General features: G+C 40.6%; 1 protein-coding gene across 3 annotated transcripts in view; it reads left to right on the top strand.

Moving 5' to 3' along the window:
• Positions 1 to 26,266, top strand: part of Dnah9 (dynein axonemal heavy chain 9) — a 343,799-nt gene that overhangs the window by 273,904 nt on the left and 43,629 nt on the right. For all 3 annotated transcript variants that reach the window (XM_070026946.1, XM_070026945.1, XM_070026947.1), the window contains 5 exons: positions 305 to 445; positions 6,245 to 6,415; positions 7,905 to 8,027; positions 15,038 to 15,231; positions 17,480 to 17,628. In XM_070026946.1, coding sequence (XP_069883047.1) covers positions 305 to 445; positions 6,245 to 6,415; positions 7,905 to 8,027; positions 15,038 to 15,231; positions 17,480 to 17,628 — 778 coding nt within the window. The remainder of the gene's footprint in view (positions 1 to 304; positions 446 to 6,244; positions 6,416 to 7,904; positions 8,028 to 15,037; positions 15,232 to 17,479; positions 17,629 to 26,266) is intronic.

Below are 26,266 nucleotides of genomic sequence, written 5' to 3'. Positions count from 1 at the left end.
AGGAAGGAAGGAAGGAAGGAAGGAAGGAAGGAAGGAAGGAAGGAAGGAAGGAAGGAAGGAAGGAAGTTGGCATTTTAGTTCAAGTTCAAGTTCATTTTGATATGCAGAAGTGCACAGTCTCCTTCTTGCTTCAAGTTCTCTTCCAGACTACTATGACAGCCTGTCAAGCATCCAGCTACTACTCCCCTCCCATTCCACTACATCGCATATGCAGACTCATACCTGCTCACACAGGGAGACCACGCTGATTCTCCAAAATCTTTGGTTGATTTTAACAGTGAGGTACCGCTTATTTTCCCAACAGGTTCAGGAGGCCAAGGTGACCGAAGTGAAAATCAATGAAGCTCGAGAACACTATCGGCCAGCAGCTGCCCGCGCCTCTCTACTCTACTTCATCATGAATGACCTCAGCAAGATCCACCCAATGTACCAGTTCTCCCTCAAGGTGACTTAAACCTAGAGCCTTTCAAATAATCATAATCAAGTGGTATAATATCCCATTAGTGTTCCATGAGAGCTTATTTATGTGCTTTAGTAGTTATGGCTAGTCTTTAGGATCAAAGCCAGGAAAGCAGATACATAGCTCCAGATCTGTGCTTTAGTCTTTATCTCTTTGACTGGCTCATATATAACTCATTGGAAGAAAAAGGGATGCTATGACAAGTCTTGGCTCCATTCATTCAGTTACCACATTAGAAATGCTGGCTACTATATATACTGGATGGGTGAAAGAGGTTACCTTAGAAATATAACTAGTGATCCCTGCCTCCAGGGAAAACAAAATCTGCACATGGCTCATCTTGATGAAAGGCTAACTCTGGTGATCATAATAGACCAACTTTAAATTACTTTTCTTATTACACTAATATCCCCAAAGCTACTGCTTTACAGTTGTTGAAATAGTCCCAAAACCAAAGCTGTTAGCAAATTGTAAGTGCTGGCTAAATTTATCTGACTCATGAAAAAATAAAGACCTATAAATTTTAAGCAAGTCTTCAAAGAACATCTTATCCCCAGTGCATTCATGAAAAGACCATAATTAGAGAGGCATTCAGAGGTGGTGGGGCATTTCTGAATAGCTTCATCGGTTTGACCCAACAGAGAGGTCATGCACACATACAAACAGAAAGGCAAGAGAGGAACATTTGCATATAAACAACCAGAGATTTCATATACACATGTATCTGTACATTTACAAACACACACACACCGCATATACCCCAGATCTGTGAAATGTTTCCAGCCAAATCACATACATGAAATCCAAGGTGTGGGGATGATGAGAAGGAATCTAGTACCTAGGGCTCATTTAACTGGACATAGCAATTCACTGCTGCCTACCCCTCTCCAGTAAGACTGGATGAACTGTGTTTATAGTAGTTGATGTGTTTGAAAGAAACTCAATACCTGGCTTTATAGGCAGGTCATGGAAACACATGAAAAAAATTGTAAGATCTTTTTGTAGTTTGTTTTTTGATTGGTCACAGTTCACAGGGCTTGAACTCGGCCTGGGTGCTGTCCCTGAGCTCCTCAGTTCAAGGTGAACACTCTACCACTTGAGCCACAGTGCCACTTCCAGTGTCCTGGTTGTTGATTGGAGATAAGAGTCTCACGGACTTTCCTGTCCAGGTTGGTTTTGAACTGTGATCCTCAGATTGCAGCCTCCTGAGTAGCTAGGATTATAGGTGTCAGCCACCAGCACCCAGCTAAATTGTAAGATCTTAAAAGGCCAGTATAAATGTTAGCATAAGCCTAAGAATTGTTTGATCTTCTCTCTAGTTCCTAGAGTAGTTGAACTTGGCTATCTGTATCTATCAGAAGCCTAACTCTTTCTGAAAATATGAAATCAATTGAATGTGTGTCCAAAATAAATTGTAAGAGTGGGTCTGGTGGTTGATACCTGTAACCTTAGCTCTTCAGGGATCTGAGGCCTGGAGAATACTATGAAATCAGCCCAGGCAGAAATGTCCACAGAGACTCCACTTCTATTCACCAGCAAAAAGCTGGGCTTAGAAGTGTGGCTCAGGTGGTTATACACCAGCCCTGAGCAAGCAAATTGAATGAGCATGTGACCTCTGAGTTCAAGGCCTAATACTGGCATAAATAAATGAATAAATAAGTAAGTTTTAAGGCACTTTGAAATAATAACATTCTAATACAGAAAGCCCTGAAGGACTAGTTTAAAAATGGAAACGATGCATTTTGGGCACCATATTGTTAAGGGCAACTGTTCATAGACCAACTTGATCACTGAAAGCAAATTTAAAATGATTGAACAATAAGAAACCAAATGAAGGTCTTCAGAAATACAAAACAACAATGCATTTAGAAAACACCCTCTCCTGGCTTTTGGCCAAGTTAATGTGACACACACATACAAGGTGACATGGTACCCTGAGTGAGAAGAAGCCTAGCTGAGCCTCATACAGATTGAAGGAAGGCCCAACTTCTCTCAGTACAGTCAGGTATAGCTACTCCCTAGGTGGCCATGAGCCCTCTGTATTGTGAAAATTCCTGCCCTTCCCTCTTTGGTCTCCTAAACGTAGAATTTAAATCCCTTAGTCCCAAGCATCCCTCATATTTTTTCTAGACTCTTAGGATATGAGTAGAACATGATCAAACCATTCTCTCAACAAACATTTTTCAGTCCCTGTGGTATTTGAAGGCATAAGCTAGACTCTGGGAAATCTAAGAAATCACTTATCTAAGATGAGAGAGAAAAGAAGTGAAGAAGCAAAAGCAGTAAAATACAGCCCTCTGAGCTCAAATCAGAGCCCCAAGGTATTGCTGACCTGTTTGATCCTTTTTGGTCTTCAGAGGGCTTTTCACATCCTTTAATTGGTTACCAACATTGAAAAATAAGTAGAGGGCTGGGAAGGTGGCTCAGTGGTAGAGCGCTTGCCATGCATGCATGAGGCCCTGGGTTCGATTCTTCAGCACCACATAAGCAGAAAAAACAAAGCCGGAAGTGATGCTATGGCTCAAGTGGTAGAGCGCTAGCCTTGAGCTGAAGAGCTGAGGGACAGTGCCCAGGCCCAGAGTTCAGTCCCCACGACCGGACCCCCCCCCCAAAAAAAGAAGTAGATAAGGCTGATGGTATGGCCTAGTTGTAGAGCACTTGCCTAGTATGTACCAGGCTCTGGATTCTATCCCTAGAATTATAGAGAGACAGACAGACAGACAAACAGACAGATGGGGTGGGGGAGGGGATATTAATACTGTTAAAAAGATGTTGGGCCAAGCACCAGTGGTTCACACCTGTAATACTAGCTACTCAGGAGGCTGAGATCTGAGGATCTCAGTTCAAAGTCAGCTAGAGAAGGAAAGTTCATGAGACTCTTATCTCCAATTAACTACAAGAAAACCGGAAGTGGTGTTGTGGCTCAAGTGGTAGAGTGCTCGCCCTGAACTGAAGAGTTCAGGGACAGCAAGACCAACAAAAAAAAAAAAAAAATGCTGGGCACTGGTGGTTTACACTTGTAATCCTAGCCACTCAAGAAGTTGAGATCTGAAGATTGTAGTATAAATCCAGATGGAACAGGAAAGTCTGTGAAACTCTTATCTCCAATATACTACCAAAAAGCCAGAAATGAAGCTCTGGTTCAAGTGGCAGAACACTAACCTTGAGCAAAAGACCTTAACAACAGTGTCCACACTGAGAGTTCAAACTCCAAAACTGAACAACAACAACAAGAATAAGTGATAGACAGACAGACAGACAGACAGATACATGATAGATACATAGATACATACATATATAGATGAATAGATGAGAGAGAGAGAGAGAGAGAGAGAGGAGAGAGATGGAGAATTCATCTACTTTCTAATGTCTGACTTCTCATGAAAGTTAGCAAGATTGGTAGCACTGTGCTCATTTGCCACCTGACATAAATTTGCTAGAGCTCAGCTTCTGCTCCCTAGGTGACCATGAGTCCCTTGCATTATGAAAGTCCCTACCCTTCCCTCTTTGGTCTCCTAAAGGTATTTGAGTTTAAATCCCTTAGTACTAAGCATAATCAAACCATTCACTCAACAAATATTTTTCAATCCCTATTCTGTTGGAAGGCCTAAGCTAGACTTTGGGAAATCTAAAGCCTGGGCATGCCTCTGTATGATTATGCTAATTTCCATGGAAGTAAAAAAAATAAATTCCTGGGGCTGGGAAAGTGGCTCAGTGGTAGAGCACTTGCCTTGCATGCATGAGGCACTGGGTTTGATTCCTCAGCACCACATAAGCAAAAAGAAAAAAGCCGGAAGTGGCGCTGTGGCTCAAGTGGTAGAGTGCTAGCCCTGAGCTGAAGAGCTGAGGGACAGTGCCCAGGCCCAGAGTTCAGGCCCCATGACTGGAACCAAATAAATAAATAAATAAATAAATAAATAAATAAATAAATAAATAAATAAATAAATTCCTACGATTAGTATTAGGCTGTGGGTTTGAACCTTAAAAATGCTGTCCTGCAGGGTAACTTGTATCAGCAACCAGACTACATGGCAGGATAGTGGTAGAAGAAACGCTGGAAGCGAGCCGAGTACTGGCATCCTCATTGTTCTCACCCCAGAAGGAAGAGATTGTTTTTTAGGATAGAAAATGAAAAAGGCAGCCAAAATAGACAGCGTTAAAAAAAAAAAAAAAAAAAGCTAAATGTATCCAAGTTTTTTTGTTTTTTTTTTGTTTGGCTTTTTTCTGAATTGTGAATCATTATATTCAAGCTCATAACTCACGCTTCTTTATTGATCAGTGTCATTTCAATAAAGATAGATTTTTTTAGAAGAAAGACACAGCAACCACCTGGATACCGCTGTCCATTCCATCATAGTAAGTTCGTTCTCTAGATAAGAGGCTTCCTGCACTTCTCTTTGTGGTCTTTGGAGACAGCTATTATTGCATCTAAAAACTTCCAAGTAAAGGTAAACATCACAATGAATCAAATTGAACTTAGGCAGAAGGTTTTGCTGTGTACATAAAAAAAAAATGAACAAGAGTAGCTCCCATGGTTTGGTTAACAAGGAACATGGTAGTTTATGCTGAGCTACTTTGCCACCTGCTATGGCATGTTCTGAGCCTGTAATTACAGCATCTGATATGAAGATCATTATTTTCTGACCTCACCACCTCATGAAGCCAATGGTCATTTTTGTTCTCTATGGTTCAGGCATCAACAAGGGGACCCAATGTGGCCACACACACCTTTCTGTAGGAGAACTTCCTGATGAAAGGAAGAGCCCATTGAAAAGAAATCATTGAAAAATATATTAAAGAAGAACTACTATGCATTGACAATAACCATCAATCTATTAGAGAATGAAAATGTATCAAACAGTAGTTGTCCAACACTTAGAAAAACAAATTCTTGCTTAATGGGTTTCCAAAATAACTGCCAAGGTTAGGAGATGACCAAGGATATTTTTTAAAATTGTAATCATGAGATCTGTACTGAACAATGCCCTGGGAGAAAAAGAAGTGTTTAGCCATAGAGTGATGATGAGATGGCTTAAGAAAGCAAATTCAGACTTGTATTCAGTCAACAAAGCCAGTTATTGACTTATATGAAGAAACGGGTAAAGTCAAGAAAATAAATGCTTCTAAATCTAGTGACCTGTTAAAGAATTTTGACAAAGAAAGCTGGCTTTCACCTTGAAATCATACTTGAATATTACTATCTGCTATCACCACACCTTTTTAAGGCAATTCCATTCATAAAAAATCCCATTCATGAAGACGAGTAGACAGTGAATCCCTAGGTTTAATTTCACTTAGTGATTATGGGGCTAATAAAGAAGCTATTTTGGCTCACTGTCTTTGGGCTATCTCTGGTGATGGCCTTGATGGCAAAGTCCTGAGGTACAGATGAGAAATTCACATGTCTTAGTCTGTCTCCTTCTAATAAGGGAGTATATTCAATGACAGAGGGTCGATTTGGGTGACCTTATTTAATTTTAATTAACTTTCAAAGGTCTCATCTGTAAATGACACAGTGATCTTAAGTTTCCACCCTCTTAATTCCTCATCATAGGGATTAAATAAGAGTTTTTGAAGGGACAAACTATAGAGACCATAGTAGCCTTATCAACATACTAATTTATATGGGCAGACTAAGAACTAATAATATGTCTTCTTATTACCTTGTCTCTTCTTGGCAGTCTTATCTGAGGAAATGTTTCTATGGGATGGAAAATGAGCAAGACCACTTATATGGGTTAAGAGAGCTTTGTCAGTTGCCAATATGCTACTCTCTGTCCCCAGGCCTTCAGCATCATCTTCCAAAAGGCTGTGGAGAGGGCAGCTCCCAATGAGAGCCTCAAGGAGCGGGTGGCCAATCTAATAGACAGCATTACTTACTCTGTGTACCAGTACACCACCCGGGCACTCTTTGAGTGTGATAAACTGACCTACCTTGCTCAGCTCACCTTTCAGGTAAAAGTGAATTGAAAATGTTTCCAGAAGGTCTTCCAAACATCAGGTGTTAATCCTCTTAATATCACTTTCCAAAGTATGGACAAACTTTCTATTTCTAGATAGAACTATCAGACTGGAGGGTCCAATATGGTACACACCATTGTCCTACTCATGGCAGACATTCTTAATCAACCATTGTCCTACTCATGACAGACATGCTTTATCAAACATTGGCCTATTCATGGCAGACATGCTTAGTTAACTATTGTGTTTTTTCTTGTTGATCTTGGATGACCTAAGGTCCTTCTCAAATGATCCCTCTGACTTTCATTGCCAGTCAATAAAAATGCACTGAACATAAAACAAAATGACAATTCCAGATAGTAGATGGGTGTTCAGATGTGTGAGAGCTTTAGTTCCATCCATACTTCTCTCTAACCTTTAGATTGCTAATTTACTGGCCAAACCTTCCTCTGAGAGATATGAAACTTTCTATATTTGTCACAGCCATTGCCTGAGAGTCCTCAACAGTTTTGATTCTCAAGATCTTGGTACACCAGTGACTTCCAGTGTTTTTGAGGAGAAACCTTAGTCTTTCATTTAATCTCGGTATCATAAAACCGTATAATTTACGACCCTCCACTTACCTTTGACTTCTAAATAACCTTAGTTATTTAGAAGTCAAATTTTCCAACACAATTGGTAGCTTAGGCTACATTATCTCAAAGGCCACTTCCAAGACTAGAAGTCAGATATCCTGTCATCACTTTGCACATTACAAAGCCTGAGTTTGTGTGTTAGTGTTGGCGTGCTTCATTTTTCTCACCTGCAGTATTCCCCACACCAGCCTAGATAACAGCCTGGTCTTTGCAAAGAACATGGGCCCCACCTCCTTCTGTGGATCCAGTCTCTAAGCAAGCCAAAAGTTTTCCCTCTGATACTCACACCTCTCTAATCCCCTTCCAAACCTCTTCACTTTCCATTGCCCACCTGTATGCCTTCATCTCTTAGCTTCTCCATGCCAAATTCAAGGCTACTTGTATTGGTGAATGAATCCCTTCTTTCCCCTGGCTGGTTGACCACTCCTCTATTTTGGAACCCCTTTCACATTACTGATTCAGATACATATTTCTATTTTGCATATATTCATATTGATGTTGCTTTGACAATTCCCTCAAATCATGTCATTTGTATGTGTCACCTGCTCAATTAAATTGCAGACACATACTCTTTGGTGTTTGTGATTGATACATGATAAATGCTTGCTACTCCAGACATATAGTCATCCATCGTGTATTTTTACATCACTCTGACCTTTGGAGTACAAACAGATGCACCCAGAAGTCATTTACATGAATACACACTCTCTCCCACTTCGCCATGAATGGGCAAGCTCTAGTATCTGAAGCAACAATAATTACACTGATTGACAGTCACTAAGATCTCTAGGACCTTGTGACCCACACAAGCTAAAGCAGACAGTGTTTTCCCCCTGCCCTCACTACAGATTCTCCTCATGAACCAAGAAGTCAATGCAGCAGAGTTGGATTTCCTGCTTCGATCTCCAGTGCAGGCTGACACCCCCAGCCCAGTGGAATTCCTCTCCAATCAGGCCTGGGGAGGCGTCAAGGTTAGTACTGGCCCCTAGAAAGAAGCCAGGTTTACATCTCTTAGAGAAGTTCCCTAATACATATTTTCATGGTCAACAGGAGACATCAATTCTCTTTTGGAATTCAAGCATGGGACTGTATTGAATATAGATCTATCCCCATTTTGTGTGCTGACCTCCATGCCCTCCCCTGCCCCCAGGCAAGGAGAGGAGAAGTAAATTCATTCTAGTGTGAAGTGCTTTGTCTCCAATGTAGGAGGGAATAGAAGGGTCCTCCACAAGCTTCTAGTCAAAAAAGCTGCCCTTTACCTGCCAGTGCTCAGGGCTGGAAGATGGCATGTCCAGGGAGCTGATGTGGAGATGTTGCTATACAATGTCCAGAAAACAGGCAGGAACTAGAGTGGCATCTATGTGAATTCAAACTTAGACTCCAAACAGGGGATTTATGCCCACCTGGACAATCATCATTTGGTAATAGTTTGTGTTTACTGAGTGCCTTGGAATGCATTGTCTTACATCATACTCACAACCAGCATGGCAATAGATGTTATTTGTTTCCACTTAACAGATAAAGAGAATTAGGTTTCAACACTTACAAATAACAAAGCCCATTTTCATCCCATGTTGTGCAACCTAGTTTAGTTTGGACACCCTATACATACTGCAAAAAATCTCAAACCATAAGGTCTGTTCAGCAGAGACTGTGCTTGCACTTGGAGAGCTTGACACGATGTATGGCAGGATGTGAGGATTCATGAAGTTCCATCCTTACGGAGATTCCTAACATTTGTCTTTTGCAACCACAGCCACTTCCTCCCTTCCTCAATTCCTCACATGGACCAAGCACTAACTGCTCTCCTCTTGTCCGCTATTTGTCATCTCAAGGATGTCACATGGGTAGAAACACATTGTATATGACCTGTGAGATGTTGGTTTGTTCAGTCAACAAAATCCCCTTGAGAACCATGCAAACTAATCTATTGACTTTAAAACAGTATCCCAAAATTATTTACATGCAGGCTGACCCATTCAAAGGAATCATTACAGGATATCCCAGAAGGAATCATTACAGGACACCCCAGTCTAATTCCAATAATGCCACCATCACTCAGAAGACTTTCCTAGCTTCATTTTCAGAGTCCAGAGCTATTCTTTTAATTAACTTTAGGATTCCATCTACATCAGAGGGAGGTGACACTTCTCTACAAGGCCACATAGTATAAATATTTAAGCAACTACTCAACCATGTCAGAACCATACACAGTATGGAAATGAGAGGTCACGCCTGAGGTCCCATAAAATTTTCCTTTACAAAAAAACAGGTAATAGGAGAGATAAGGCCTGAGAGGTGGAATTTGCTTAATCCTTGATCTAAATAACAATGGTATAATTCAATTTTTATTTCATTTCATTTATCATTCTAAGCCCAACTTGATGAATGAGAAATTAAGTTTTGGAAGGAAGAAGGGAAGATTCCAGACACAAGGGCAACTAAAATCACAGATTTATAAATATCTAGGAAGAATTGCAATGAAGGAAGAGATATTGAAAGCCACTTACTTTCCTTAGACCACACACACTATGAATGAATAGCACTGACATATATAATGCATGCCACTTGTACAGTTTTATCTTTGGTAGTAGTCATATTTTTAAAGAATACAAAAAGAAACAGATGGGGCAAGAGGTGTAGATCAAGTAGAAGAGTAACTGCCTAGCAAGCATGAAGCCCTGAGTTTAAACTCCACTACCTGCATCCTCCTCCTCCTCCTCCAAAAATTAAAGGTATATAAAATTAGTTTTACTAACATATTTTCTTTAACCCATAACAGCAATCATTTACAATTTCAATATATACAGTGCTATGAAAATTATTGCTAGTCTGCTCTCTGTCGCTATGACAAAATATCAAAGATAAACCTAGCAGAGAAAATGTTAAGGGATGGGGATGTACCTCAGTGATAGAGGCTTGCCTGGCCTGTACTGAAAAAAAAAAATTTTTTTAAGCGAGAAAGTAAATGTTTATTTTGGCTCATGGTCACTTGGCTCTGTTGCTTTCATTTGTGTTTGGTTTCTTATTTTGTTTGAGGCAGGATCTCTACACGTATCTCACACTGCCCTCAAACCCTCAAAATCTTCCTGCCTCAGGTTCCTAAATGCTAGGATTACAGGCACCACTCTGCCTGGCAGCCCCTTGCCTTCAATAGAAGCCTATGTTTGAGCAAAACTGTTCACTCCATGGCAACCAGGAAGCAAAAGCATTGGCATTCTGCCAATGACCTAGCTTCCTCCCACTAGGCCCCACCCCCTAAAATGTCTGCTATTTGCAAGAAGCTCCACAGTCTAGCAACTAACCCTTTAGCATCTCTAGAGGGACACTTAAGCTTGGAACTATATAATTGTTGATAAATTATCTTGTATTTTTGCACTGTCTTTGAAATCTGGGGTACATTATTTTTACACATATGGCTTATTTAAATTGGAAGTTTTCATCAAAAATATTTGTTTTTAGCTTTCATAAAAGCTATTGTTAAAACCACTGATGTATATACCCAAATTATTGCAAATACCTTTAAAAGTTTTCCAGTTATGGAAACAAATTCTAGTTTTTACACTTAAATTTTTAAGCCATTAAAATTAAATAAAATTGAAAATTCTAGCCCTGAGCTGGGCATAGTAGCATGGACCTGTAGTCTCAACTATTCAGGAAGATGAGGGAGGAAATCTAGGTTAAGTAATGTACTAAGTCCCCTCTCTTAAAAAAAGGAATAGGATCTGGGCACCGGTGGCTCACATCTGTAGACCTAGCTACTCAACAGGCTGAGAATGAGGCTTGTGGCTCAAAGCTAGCCTGGGCAGGAAAGACCCTTAGACTCTTTACTTCAACTAATTAGTAAAAGAGTCAGAAGTGGAACTTTGGCTCAAGTGGTAGAGCACTAGCCTTGACCAGAAAAGGTCAAGAACAGTGTCCGAGCCCTAGAAACAGCAACAAGAAAGACAGAAAGAGGAAGGAAGGAAGCAAGCAAGCAAGCAAGCAAAGAAGGAAGCAAGAAGGAAGGAAGCAAGAAGGAAGGAAGTATGGCTCCAGACCATGAGCATGGTAATTCATAGTCTGATTCCTTTATGGAAAGGGTGTTCTATAAAGCAGTTCTGGATGAACCCACTTGCAGAATGGGACCAATGATGGGGACAAACCAGTTAACACAGGCTCCGGAGGCAGACACCCTTAGGTTCTTGTTCAAGTCTGTGTGTGTATGTTGGCCTCTGGTATGTTACTGAATTCCTCTGAGACTCTGTTTCTTTATCTGCAAAATGGCCGAGCTAACCTCCTCCTCTCTATTATTTCAGACACAGAGTGAATGTTTAGGAAATAGAAAATCTTTCTGGTTATATGTTGGTTTCCGCAGCTCCCAAAGAAAAGTAGTATGGACCTAATGACTTAAAATTACAAAAGTTTATTCTCTCAAAAGTTGCAGCACCTAGAAACCTAAAATTGATAGGTTTTGGAGGGAGTCTCAATCCCTCTAAATCCTTTGGGAGGATGTGTTCTCGGCTCTACTAGCTTTTAGATTTGGAGCCCCATCAAACTAACCTTAGCCTCTGACTTCACAATCTTCACAAGACTGTCTTCTTTCTGCAATTCCCTATGTCCTTCCTCTTCTCCTGGGGCACCAAGCACGTTGGATTAAGGCCCATCTTAGTGATATAATCTTACACTGATTCAAAACTATATTTGTAGCCAGGTGCCAGTGGCTCATGCCTGTAATCCTAGCTACTCAGGAGGCTGAGATCTGAGTATCATGGTTCAAAGCCAGCCCAGGCAGGAAAGTCCATGAGACTCTTAACTCCAACTAGAAAATGGGAAGTGGCACTGTGGCTCAAGCGGTAGAGAGCTCGCCTTGAGCTGAAGAGCTGAGGGACAGCACCCAGACCCAGAGTTCAAGCCCCAAGACCAACCAAAAAAAAAACTATAATTGTAAATAAGGTCATATTTCCAAGTCCAACACATTAGATCTTCAATATGCTTTGGGGGGGGCAAAGTAGCCCCATAATCATGATTATTAATTACATAGCTATAAAGTTGCATTCATGCTGTGAATAATGTAGCTCTTACCTGGTAGAATTTCTTCTGAAAAAGAAAAACTTTGAGGAATTGAGAATTGTTGCTCAATTGGGCCAAGTCCAGTTGCCTTTTTCAGTATCACCCCACAAAGCCCTCTGCAGAAAAAGCTGAGAAGAATAAGTGGTTCATAGGCTTTCATCATACATAGCTCAACTCCAAAGCCATTGTGTGATTTTATTTCCTTTCTCCTTTCACAAGATAGATTGGTTGGTTGGCTTTGCTTGGCTTTGCCTCACACCACTTTTTTTGTTTTGTTTTGTGGGCTGAGCTCATCTGGCTGCCCAAAGTCTTTTTGCAAATGAGCAACGCTTTATCTCTCTGTATGAGTTTGTTGTCTAGAGTAAACTATTTTTTTAAAGCCTAGATTCATCAAATTCCTGCAGAGCCCAGGATGTGCACAGGTGAAGCACAAAGCAATACATAGTACACATTGTTGGGGATCTCCAGAAACACTATTAAAGTGTTCACTTGGATGTTAGTCTAAAGAAACCAAGTAACTATAATTGAATAGGACCTGATTTCCTATCTAACAAGGAAGGTTGATTGCCTTGTTTCTCCAGAAGAACTAATAAGCAAGTAACGAATGACATTTTTGTGATAAGATCCTGCTTTTATTGTTTTCCTTTTGTGAAGAATTTTTTTTCCAGACCCATGAAATGCGGAACTTTAAGGTAATGAGCACATTCGGCTCTTCATTAGAAAAGCTCATCAGTTATGAATTTCTTTGTCAGCCTTTGGAAAAGGCCCCCTCACTACCTCTTGGGCTACCATTTTAGTTCAGTTGTATTTTGCACCTCAGTCCAAAGTCATTAAGTTAGTTAGTCATTTCCATTTAGCTTATTAGAAGGCTCAGACATCCCTTTCCCTCATCTAGGAGATTAAATGTTAAGGTGGTTGTTCCAACCAGTAGCTCCAAGAAACTAGTTTGAGATCCAGTCCTGGCAGCTGGGAAACAGGGATCACAGAGGAATTTGCAGAAGGATAATGATGTAAACTGGACTGCAGAAGGATAATGATGTAAACTGGGAAGGGAGAGGGAGTGGCTGACTGCAAGATGAAAGTTGCCTCCTCAGCACAAAGAGAAATAATTGTAGCAGCTGAAGTTTCTCTCCACCCATCAAAAGCCCACCTGCTGGCCTCCCAGATGTCCAACGTTATTAATTGACCACTTCCTAAGTGCCTGGCAATGCCCATGAAAGTGCTTTCCCTCAAGGGACTCACCATCATTGGGAGTAATAGACAAGATATCTGGCAGTTTTGTTTCAATCCCTAGACAGTCCCCATGGAAAGGGCCAGAGAGGGCTTTATAGTTTTCAAAGCATGATGAGGTCTACAGTTCAGAAGGAAACAGGAAAGATGATTACTTGGCCTCATTTTCTACAAGGAAAAAGGAAAAGAAAAGAGTAGGGTGCCAGTGGCTCACATCTGTAATCCTAGCTACTCAGGAGGCTGAGATCTGAGGATCATGGCTCAAAGCCAGCCCGGGCAGAAAAGTCTGTGAGACTCTTCTCCAATTAACTACCAGAAAACCAGAAGTGGTGCTGTGGCTCAAGTAGTAGAGTGCTCACTTTGAGCTGAAGAGCTGAGGGACAGCACCCAGGCCCAGAGCTTAAGCCCCACGAGCGACAACAAAAAGAAAAGAAAAAGAGAAAGCCCATGAAGGCTTCAAACAAGCTCAAAGTCCAATGACTCATTAGCACTGATGCTGGAACCAGAATTCGTTTCTCCCTGTGCCTCCTCCATGGTCATCCACACCACCCAACACCCCTTCTGAGCAGGAAAGAAGGGTTCCTATGTTCTGAGTGATGAGGATGAAATTGGAAAGCCACAGAACCCATGTGGAAGGAATGTGTGTGTCCCCAAGAGAGAAGAGAGTAGGCAAGGCCAGGATTTGTGCATGTCTTTCTGCAGCTTTGCCTTGTCCCCATCACTAAGTAGGCTCCTCTTGTCACTACAATGCTTTCTGTCATGCACCATCCCACAGACTCTATCTCTATTCAGTACTGGAATTTGAACTGATATCTTGAACCTGCTACCACTGAGCCAATCCTCCAGCCTTGATTTATATTGAGTTTTTTATTATTATTATTATTATTATTATTATTATTATTATTATTATTATTAATATCTTAAAGTAGTTGTTCAAAGGAGTTGGCATTTAACAAAGCAATTTATGAATACATCTTGATCAATGTCACCCCTTTCATTGTTACTGGTTATTTTTAGGACAGAGTCTCACTTCCTACACAGAGGGTACTGGAACCAAGATCTGCCTATTTTAGGTTTCCCATCATCACCAGGATCATAAATGCATGCTACCATGCCCAGCTTTCCTAACATGGATACCGAAGTCTCTTGGACTTTCCTGCCTGAGCTTCTCTGGTACTGTGAACCTCCCAATCTCAGCTTCTCGGGTATCTTGGATTAACAGGCATGGGCCACTGCACCCAGCAGTGAGTGGAGAAATGGTCTCATGAATTTTTCTACCCACGCAGGCCTCAAACCAAGATCCTCCCAGTCTTGGCCTCCCAAGTAGCTAGGATTCTAAGCGTGTGCCACTGGCACCTCAGCTCTAGCTCCTGTTGATGATCTCCATAAAAGCCCTCTCACTTCTATCTCTATCTCTGCCCAAGAGAATTCTACATATTTTCCAAGTCTTCCCTCAGCTTCCTTCTTCTTAACTTAGGACACTAAGAAACTTAGGAAACTAAGAAGACCCATCTTTTTCTCTGTTATGTGTTCACCATTGCATTCCCAAGTCCCTAAGGTATCGTAGACATTCATCTAATCTTGAAAGAATGAGTGGCTGAATGGATGAATTCAAAGAACAAGGATGGGGCCTCTCAACCCCACCCACCCACAGCTTTCTAGAGCAAGATTCAGAGCAAAATTCCCTGAACTTCCCCAGGTACTTTCATCGATGGAAGAATTCTACAATCTGGATCGGGACATCGAGGGATCCGCTAAAAGCTGGAAGAAGTTTGTGGAGTCAGAATGTCCTGAGAAGGAGAAGTTCCCCCAGGAGTGGAAGAACAAGACAGCCCTGCAGCGCCTCTGCATGATGAGGGCCATGCGGCCCGACCGGATGACCTATGCCATGAGGTAGGGAGTCGGGGCAGGGGCGGACAGACACGCAGCGAGGGGATTCTCACGGTAGCCATCCTGGCAGGGCTGAGAGCCAAGGTCATGATTATATGGTAAGTCTTTCTTCTAAAATCTAAAGTCCCTTGAGGTGGATAGGCCATGTATGTGTAGGCCACATATGTTCTTAGTATTGCAGTGGACAGTTTGGAAAGAGATGCTGCTCAATACCAGCTCTGAAAAGAGTCATGGTAGGGATTTGGCATGGCTCATGAGGTAGAATTCTTTCCTGATGTGCATGAGGTCCTGAGTTCAATCCCAAGTATGGAGGGGAGGGAGAGAAAGAAGGAAGGAGGGAGAAGGGAAAAGAGAAAGAGAATAGAAAAGAAGGAAGGAAGGAAGGGAGAGAGGGAGAGAGGGAGAGAGGGAGAGAGGGAGGGAGGGAGGGAGGGAAGGAGGGAAAGAAGGAAGAAAGAAAGGAAGAGAAGGAAAAAAGAAAGAGAAAGAATCAAGGAAGGAAGGAAAAAGAAAGATAGAAGAGAAGAGAGAAAAGGAAGGAAGGAAGGAAGGAAGGAAGGAAGGAAGGAAGGAAGGAAGGAAGGAAGGGAGAGAGGGAGAGAGGGAGGGAGGAAGGAAGAGAGGAAGAGAGGGAGGGAGGGGGAGGGAGAGAGAGGGAGGGAGGGAGCTAATCCCATCTAATGAGATAGAGCTTGACTGGATCCAGGAAATAGGTGGAGGATCCAGCCATCCTTAGCATATCAAATAAAGGTATGAAGGAAAGAAAGATTTGTGGTTATAGCTATAAGGTTGTAAATGAATGGCAGAAAATGGAGAAGGGATTTTTTTCCATCTGTCAGCTTCTCATCGCTTTAGTAGAAAGCTCATCAACTGAGTGTGTATAAAAGATAGGAAGGCAAAAGGGCAGGGGCCATGGTTCAAAAAGAATTGTGCTCATTACCTGATTCATGTAGCTGTCACCTCTTATATCAACTCTACAATAACAATCAGTCCATCCATCAATAAAAACATTCTAGTACTAATTACTCTTCAGGCTTTCTTGCAAGGCAATAAAAATTAAAATTATGCTTAAAAGAAGTTGGATAATTTGAGTGAAGAAGACTTGAAAATGATTATGAAAGAAATGGGATTGAAGAATAACCAGGGAAACTGAAAGAATTCCAAGTAGCATCCTGCATTTTAGTGATACCAATACAGACAAAGAATAGTGAAGGAAAAACACAGTGAAAAGCAAACAAACCTGTCAGGATAGAAGATTTTGCTAATTGAATGTTTTATGGTTTCAAGCATAGAAAAGGCTCCCAAACAGTGACATAGATGAGGGTGTGGCCATAGAATTATGTGGCTGAAGCAGAAAAAAAAAAAGTATGATCACTTGAGTTGATGTCACTAAGACTAGAGTATTGTCCACATGGATTTGCTGTCAACCAGGCTGGAGGCCACAGTGGTTATGAATGCAAGGTGACCAAATGGGGCCATAGATGACATCATGTGTGTAGATACAAGTGACATTGTCAGGGGAAACACACCTCACCCAATGCAGCCCCTAGGATGGAGAGGAAATGGTTCAAAAACAACAGGCACAACAACAGGCAGTGAGCAGGACCTAGTCACCACCATGCTGTACCATTAGTTACAGGAGAATGAGCCAGGATGGGAATCCTATAGGCAGAGTGTCTTCTTGGAATAGTCAAAATCTCAGGGTCTCACTAAGTGATTGCAGTCATGAGGATTTGTTGAGCGTAGAACAGGCCACTTTGGAAAGAGGGTATTATTTAGTGGAGTGAGAGAAAAGGAAGCCCAGACAAAAACAGGATATGAAAGAAGACAATGCAATCAGGCCTTCAATATTGGGCAAGGATGGAGCAGAGCAGGGATATAGCTTCTGTTGGATTCTGTACTCATCCTAAAGGATGGGATGTTGGGAAGGGCATCCACAGAAAGGTTCAATGATGGCCTCAGTGCATGCTGGTTTAGAGGCAGCCCCAATCCAGGCTGAGCAGCCCTGTGACCAGCAGTATGGATTGGAAGTGTTGGCTTGAAAGATAGCCTACTTAGCCCATCACATACCTTCCCTTTTCTAGAAGTCTCCAGTTCTTGAATGTTGGCATTTTCCCACCAGGATATATTATACATATATATGTATGTATATATAATATGTATATATATATATATATATATATATATATATATATACACACACACACACACACACACACACACACACACACATACACTTTTCTTTCGGCAGAGATTTTGTGGAGGAGAAGTTAGGAAGCAAATACATCATGGGAAGAGCACTTGATTTTGCTTCCTCGTTTGAAGAATCAGGACCAGCCACTCCCATGTTTTTTATCCTGTCTCCAGGGGTGGACCCACTGAAGGATGTAGAAAACCAAGGTGAGCAAAAGCTTCTTGGTAGAGTGCTTGCCTAACATGCATGAAGCCCTGGTTTTGATTTCTCAGCACCACATAAACAGAAAAGGCCCAGAGTGGCGCTGTAGCTCAAGTGGTAGAGTGCTAGCCTTAAGCAAAAGAAGCTCAGAGACAGTGCCCAGGTCCTGAGTTCAAGCCCCAGGACTGGGAGAAAAAAAAAGCCTTCACTGGGAACCAAGGCCACCCTAGCCATGTGAACTTTTCATGGAACTGCTCATCCTCTCCTCAATCCCATCCCGTCCATCTCCCTGACCAAAGCCAGAACAAACTCTCTGGAATACAACCATCTCTCTAAAATACAATCTTACAATCCTTCCACAGGCTCCAATTGCCAACAGAACAAAGTCTCAACTCCGTAATGACTAACAAAGAGCTTTGTCCCCTAGCCCACCGTTCTTCAACCTACCACCATTATTAGTTTCCGGCGGCTGCTGTAGCAACTGCCACAGACAGGGAGGCTGAAAGCAATGAACTGTTTTATCCAGAAAATTTCCTGAATACCAGAATGAGAGCCAGACACACAGACGATCAAGCCAGGATGTTTTATTTCTCTGCATGGGGACCACTCTCTGTCATTTGGGGGGACAAAGAGCAGCTCTGAACTCAAATAGCTCAGGGAATATAAAGGCAAAAACCACAGAGGCCACTCGCTGGTGGTCAGGAGTAATTTCACAATCAGCAAAGAAGCAAGTTACAAAAGCAGAACTATCAGTCTAGCAGTTAGTGATTATCTACACAAAGCCATAAAAGGTGATTACAATTTCAATAATCAATCAATGCAAAGTTTTCACCGTAGATCTTCCTTTTGTTCCCAGTTTGGGGTTTAACTGATAATGACCAGAGCATACTATAAGCTCTACCTAGTTTTTTAAATCTATTATCAAATCTCAGTAACCTGGTGTTTAACCCCTGATTTACTGAAGCCTTTATCTCTGGGTTTTTGACTAGCATGAAGGTTTTCTTCTAAAAGGAGATTCATCCTACCTTTCAAGTTTGGCCTAATTCTTATTAATCAATAAAAGCTAACTGCAAAGGGTCAAGTTCCATGTTTTAGTATGTTTGCTGAGCAAGCATAATCACATAAAACAGACATTGGGACATTGGTGGTTAGCCTTGCAGACTGTCGACCTTATTTTTACTTGCTTTGCAATTCTCCACAAATGTCAAGCCACAGTTTTATTCCCTTTTCTGAAGTTTGCACTTACTATTTTTAGGTCCTGGGACTTAATTATCCCAGTTAAGTTTCCTTCTTCCCTAGACTAGTTAATATCTTGTCTGCTTAATTTGACCTGGTCCTAATAGTACTCTGGGAGCCAAAATGCATAAATGGTCTCTTTTTCTTATACGGATCCTTACAATTACACTGGATCTACCTAGATGATCCACACAGTGCCTGAACTTTAAAATCTTTAATCACATGCCATGTGATGTGACACATTCGTGGATTCCAGACAATAAAATATGCATATCTTATTCCCCTCTTCTCCACTGAGAACTATGGTTTAAAGCCAGCCTGGTCAGGAGAGAGAGAGAGAGACTTTTATTCCCAATTAGCTACCAGACTTCACTTGTTGTTCAACCCAAAAACTGTTTCTCCTCCTGCATCACCTTCCCTTCCCCAGCCTCTACTCAACCTTCACTTGCTGATTTTAGTGCAACCACCTCTAGGAAGTCTTGTTTGACTCCCAAGGAGTGAGGCCTCCTTCCCAAATACTTTATATCCTACCTTTATGAATGTCACATCATAATTACCCATTGACTTCGTAAGAGTGAGCACTCCTTGGAAATTGTGTCATTTTTCACTGGGGTATCCCCAGCTCCCCGTACATGCCTTTCATGTGATGGCCCTCAGCGTGTGTGTTTGTGTGTATGTACATATATGTATATGTAAATCATGTACAGCTTTCCTTCATTTCCTGCGGGGATTGATTTCAAGACACACACACACACACACACACACACACACACACACACACACACACACACACACACACACACACACACACACACACCACACACAGAGATACCAAAATCTTTGGGTACTCGAGTCGCTTCTATAAGCACAGTAGTTACATATATGTATGTGCGTCTTCCAACATGCTTTGAAGCATCTCTACATACATTTAGCACAGCGTAAATAATTGCTGTACTATCTTGGATGGGTACAGGAATAACAAGAAGGAAACAATTTTTTTTTTTATTTTGAGTATGGGCATACATTTTTTAAAAACAGTTTTCCATCTGTGTTTGGTTGAATCTGCAGATGCAGAAGGAACAATAGGGAGGGCCAGTTGTTCCAAGAAGGAAGGGGCAAATGTATGTAATCAAAACTAAGAAAAAATAAACAATAACAAACTCTACATCTTCTCAAAATTAGATTAAATAAAAGCCCAGTGGGTTTTATAAAATAAGGGCTTTCTAAGTAAAAAAAAAAAAAAAGAAAAAGAAAAAGAAAAACTCCAGACCATGCAATCCATCTCCATTGTGTAATGACAGAATAATACAGCATATGCCTTGTGTTTGAGGATAGGTGAGATAAAACTAATTGGCTAAAGAAGTTAAAAGAGTTGTCTAATGAAAAGACAGAATTATTCTATATTCACTAATGGAATGTGCATTTTCATACTTTCTTATAAAAGTCAAGTAATACCACTCAGATTTTCAAAGAATTGAAAATCAAATAGAAATTAAAATAGAAAAACAAAATTCCCAAGCTCTCGCTTTTCCCCATACCAAATTTTCCTTCTCTGGTAGTGTTTTCATCCTTTTCTGAATTTAGTTCTCCTGGGTAACTTTTTTGTATCTGATAACAATAAAATAATCTTTTATCACTATTGAAATTTATTGATTTTAGGTACATTAATGAAAAGATCTAGCTCCAATTATGTCTGTGTGCATGTGTGTAGGTGTGTGTGTAGGGGTGTGTGTATGTGTGTGTGTGTGTGTGTGTGTGTTGGCCCTGGGGCTAGAACTCGGAGACTGGGTATTTTCCCTAAGCAGACAAGCACTCTACCATCTCAAAAAGGCTGGGAATGTGCCTTAAAGGTAGAGTGCTTGTCTAGCCTGCATGAAGCCCTCGGTTCAATTCCTGATTACCACATAAACAGAAAAGGCCAGAATTGGTGCTGTGGCTCAAGTGGAAGAGTGCTAACCTTGAGCAAAAAGAAGATCAGGGATAGATAGTGCCCAGGCCCAGAGTTCAAGCCCCAGGACTGGCTAATAATGATGATGATGATGATGATGATGATGATGATGATGATGATGATGATGATGATGATGATGATGATGATGATAATGAAAAAGCTTTTTATTCAGTAGCATTGCTCTCCCATCATACTGTCGCCTATATAAAATCAAGTCCCACAGGTACAGGTAAAACGCAGTCTCTCCTGCTAAGATTTACTTACTTCTCCCCAAATTTGCAATATAATTCACAAACTATAGAGTTTTCCCATTGAAAGCATATGATTCAATTGGACCTGGCAGCCCACATCTGTAATCCCAGGCACTTGTGGGAAGGTAGAACATAAAGATAGTGTGTGCTCGCCTTGAGCTGAAGAGCACAGGGACAGCACCCAGGCCCAGAGTTCAAGCCACATGACTGACAAAAAAAAAGATAGTGTGTTCCAGATCAGCTTAGCTAACATAGCAAGATCCCATCTCAAAAATAAATGCAATGAAACTTCAGAGCTTCTGCATGGCAAAGGACATAGCTAGCAAGATCAATAGAAAACCCATGGAATGGGAGATGATCTTCAGTAGCCATACAACAAACAAGGGTCTCATATCTAAAATATACCTGGAACTCAAAAAATTAAATCCCCCAACAACAAATCTTCAAAGAAACAACTGCCCGATAAATACGTGGGCTAAAGACTTAAAGAGAATCTTCTCTGAAGAGGAAATAAAGTTTCCCTTATTTGCAATAGCTAGTATATGTCTGGAACAAGAAGAAAAGATCAGATAAGATGATGTTCAGTGAAATGAACCCCAAGATAGGGACACAAGTCGTTTTTTTCTTTCTTCCTATTGTTTCTAACATATTTATAAGGTACCATGTGGTTTTGTTGTTGCTTTGTATGTCCCTCCTCCATGGTATAACCCCTGTCTTCACTGTATTTGATGTAGGTATAATTTGGGTAGGGGAAGGGAAAAAACAAACTGTTTAAATAGGGATACAGGTTGACCCGTTGCAACAATGAAATGTACAAGATGCTATGTTTGACAGGGGGAGGGGAGGAGTGTAGTTGAGGAGGTGGGAGGGATGGTAGGGGAAAAACAAAGGAGGCGGCAGCAATGCTTGATAAGAAATGCACTCATTACCTTGCTCATGTAACTGTAACCCCTCTGTACAGTATTCTCACAATAAAAAACTTATTTTTAAAAAAAGAATGGCCAATAGACACATGAAGAAATGCTCCACTTCTCTAGCCATAAAAGAAATATAAATTAAAACAACACTGAGATTCCACCTCACCCCAGTTAGAATAGCTATAATCAAGAACTCTAATAAGAACAGATACTGGAGGGGATGTGGCCAAAAGGGAACCCTACTACATTGTTGGGGGGAGTATAAACTTGTTCAACCACTTTGGAAATCAATATGGAGGTTCCTCAAAAGACTCCACATAGAGCTTCCCTGTGATCCAGCAATCCCACTTTTGGGCATTTACCCAAATGATCACAAACAAGACCATACTAAAGTTACCAGCACAATTATGTTTATTGCATCATTATTTATCATAGCTAAGGTATGGAACCAACCTAAATGCCCCTCAGTAGATGAATGGATCAAAAAAATGTGGTATATATAGACAATGGAATTCTATGCCTCCATCAGAAAGAATGACATTATGAGTTAAACCATCTTAACAGGACCATATCAAGCATTGAAATAGAAACAGCAATAAGAGACCTCCCATCTAAGAAAAGTCCAGGACCAGATGGTTTTACCGCGGAATTCTACAAGGCCTTCAAAGCAGAGCTCACACCAATACTCCTCCAACTCTTCAATGAAATTGAAGCCATCATAACCCTCATCCCAAAACCAGGCAGGGACTCATCAAAGAAAGAGAACTATAGACCCATTTCTTTGATGAACATTGATGTAAAACTTCTCAACAAAATTTTGGCCAATCGACTTCAACAATCCATCCAAAAAATCATACACCACGATCAAACAGGATTCATTTCTGTGATGCAAAGCTGGTTCAATATACGCAAATCAATTAATATAATTCATCACATCAACAGGAGCAAGAATAAGAACCACATGGTTATCTCCATAGATGCAGAAAAAGCATTCGACAAGATCCAACACCCCTTTATGATGAAAGTCTTGGAAAAATTAGGAATCCATGGAACATTCCTCAATACAATAAAGGCTGTATATGACAAACCTACAGCCAGCATTATACTTAATGGTGAAAAACTAAAGCCATTTCCTCTTAACTCAGGAACAAGACAAGGATGCCCACTCTCTCCACTTCTCTTCAATCTAGTATTAAAATGCCTAGCTACGGCAATAAGACAAGATGCAAACATAAAGGGGATCCAAATAGGAAAATAAAAAACTCTCATTCTTTGCAGATGACATGATCTTGTATTTAAAGAATCCCATAGACTCCTCTCCCAAATTACTCAAGCTGATTCAAAACTTTGGCAAAGTAGCAGGGTATAAAATGAACCTTCAAAAGTCAATGGCTTTTCTGTATGCCAACAATAAGAAAAGTGTGGCTGAAATTAGGAAAGCAACTCCATTCATAATAGCCCCACAAAAAATAAAATACCTAGGAATTAACTTAACCAAAGAAGTGAAGGACTTCTATGATGAAAACTTTAAAAACTTGAAAAGGGAAATCAAAACAGAACTTAGAAAGTGGCAAAAACTCCCATGCTCCTGGACTGGAAAGATCAACATCGTGAAAATGGCAATACTTCCCAAGGCTATCTACAAATTCAATGCGATACCCATCAAAATTCCAACCTCATTCTTCAAGGAAATAGAAGAGGCAATCCAAAAATTCATATGGAACAATAAAAGACCCCAAATGGCAAAAACGATCCTCAACAGAAAGAACAGTGCTGGAGGAATATCAATATCAAATTTCAAACTCTACTATAAAGCCATAGTAATCAAAACAGTTTGGAACTGGCACAAGAACAGACCTCAGGACCAATGGAATAGAATTGAAAACCCAGAAATGAACCTACAAACCTATAGCCATCTAATCTTCGATAAGGGAGCTAAAAAAAAATAGAATGGAAGAAAGACAGCCTCTTCAGTAAATGATGCTGGCAAAATTGGTTAACTACTTGTAGAAAACTAAAGCTAGATCCTTATATATCACCCTGCACCAGAATCAACTCCAAATGGATCAAAGACCTCGAAGTCAAAGCAGACACTCTGAAAACATTACAGAAACCCTAGGTCTCCTTGGCTCAGGCCGAAATTTTCTGAATAGAGACCCAGAAACACAACAAATCAAAGAAAGGTTGGGCAAATGGGATTGCATGAAGTTGCAGAGCTTCTGCATCGCAAAGGACATAGCTAGCAAGATCAATAGAAAGCCCACAGATTGGGAGAAGATCTTCACTAGCCATACAGCAGACAAGGGTCTCATATCGAAAATATACTTGGAACTCAAAAAATTAAATCCCCCAACAACAAATCCTCAAAGAAACAACTGCCCAATAAATAAGAGGGCTAAAGACTTAAAGAGAAACTTCTCTGAAGAGGAAAGAAGGATGGCCAATAGACACATGAAGAAATGCTCAACCTCCCTTGCCATAAAAGAAATGCAAATCAAAACAACATTGAGATACCACCTCACCCCTGTTAGAATGGCTAAAATCAAGAACTCTAAAAACAACAGATGCTGGAGGGGATGTGGACAGAAGGGAACCTTACTGCATTGTTGGTGGGAGTGTAAACTTGTTCAACCACTTTGGAAAGTAGTATGGAGGTTCCTCAAAAGACTCCACATAGAGCTCCATTTGTTAGGAAATGGAAAGACTTGGAAAAAATTATATTAAGTGAAGTAAGCCAGGCCCAAAGAAACATAGGTCCCATGGTTTCCCTTATTTCAATATCTAGTATATGTCTGAGTCAAGCAGAAAAGGTCAGATAAGGTGATGCTAGGGAAATGAACCCTAAGATATGTATTCAAATGTTTTTTTTTGCTTTCATGCAATTGTTTCTAACACATTTATAAGATTATTTCTTTGTTGCTTTGTATGTCCCTCCCCCATAGTATAACCCGTGCTTTCACTGTATTTGATGTCAGTACAATTTGTGGAGGGGAAGGGGAAAAACAAATCGTTTAAATAGGGATACAGGTGGACCCATTACAACAATGAGATGTACAAGTCATTATGTCGAAAATGAACTTTACAACTTTGGTGGGGGGGGGGGAAGAGGAGGAGCGAGGAGGATTGGGGGGGAGGATGGGAAGGGATGAGAAGGGGAAACAAAGGAGGAGGCTACAATGCTTGATAAGAAATATACTCATTACCTTGCCCATGTAATTGTAACCCTTCTGTACAGTATTTTCACAATAAACAAAGAAAGAAAGAATGACATTGCTCCATTTGTTAGGAAATGGAAATGCTTGGAAAAAAATTATACTAAATGAAGAAAGTCAGGCCCAAAGAAACATAGGTCCCATGGTTTCCCTTATTTGCAATAACTAGTATACGTCAAGGACAAGCAGAAAAGGTCAAAAGCTATGTACATATAACCAGATAAGATGTTGTTACGTGAAATGAACCCCAAAATAGGAACACAAGTGGTTTTATCTTGCTTGCTATTGTTTTCAACATATTTATAGTGTACTATGTGATTTTTTTTATTTCTTTGGCATGCTCCCCCCATGATATATCCCCTGTTTTCACTCTATTTGATGTCAGTACCCTGAATCTTATATATACATTTTTCTTTTTTTTTCCGCTTCTTTTTTATTGGGAAAATACTGTACAGAGGGGTTACAATTACATGGGCAAGCTAATGAGTACATTTCTTATCAAGCATTGTCTCTCAATTCTTGTATCCAATGACATGAAACTACAAAAATGAAGAGGAAATAGTTTCCTTTTTACCCTTTCCTATCCTTTCCTTTCCTTTTTTTCATTTTTTAATATATATTTTTTACTGTGAAGATACTGTACAGAGGGGTTACAGTTACATGAGTAAGGTAATGAGTCCATTTCCTATTGAGCATTGTTACCTCCTCCTTTGTTTTTCCCCTACCATCCCTTCCCTCCTCACCTCCCCAACTCCTCCCTCCATTCCCCAAGTTGTAGTTCCTTTTCAACATAGTGTCTTGTACATCTCATTGTTACAATGGGTCAACCTGTATCCTTATTTCAGCATTTTGTTATTTCCCTTCCCCTCCCCAAATTAGAAAAATGTATATACAAGATGCAGGGCACAGACACCAAATTGTGAAAATAGGGGTTATACCATGGGGGAAGAACATATAAGAGAAAAAAATCACATAGTACATTTCAAATATGTTAAAAACAATAGCAAGAAAGATTGTTGTATCACAGGGAAACTCTATGTGTAGTCTTCTGAGGAACCTCCATAATGTTTTCCAGAGTG

Source organism: Dipodomys merriami, unplaced genomic scaffold (genome assembly GCF_024711535.1).
Source record: "Dipodomys merriami isolate MVZ:Mamm:240054 unplaced genomic scaffold, mDipMer1.0.p SCAF_19, whole genome shotgun sequence".
Lineage (NCBI taxonomy): Eukaryota > Metazoa > Chordata > Mammalia > Rodentia > Heteromyidae > Dipodomys > Dipodomys merriami.
The sequence above is the reverse complement of the archived record's forward strand: the minus strand, read 5'-3'. Positions and strand labels throughout refer to the sequence as shown.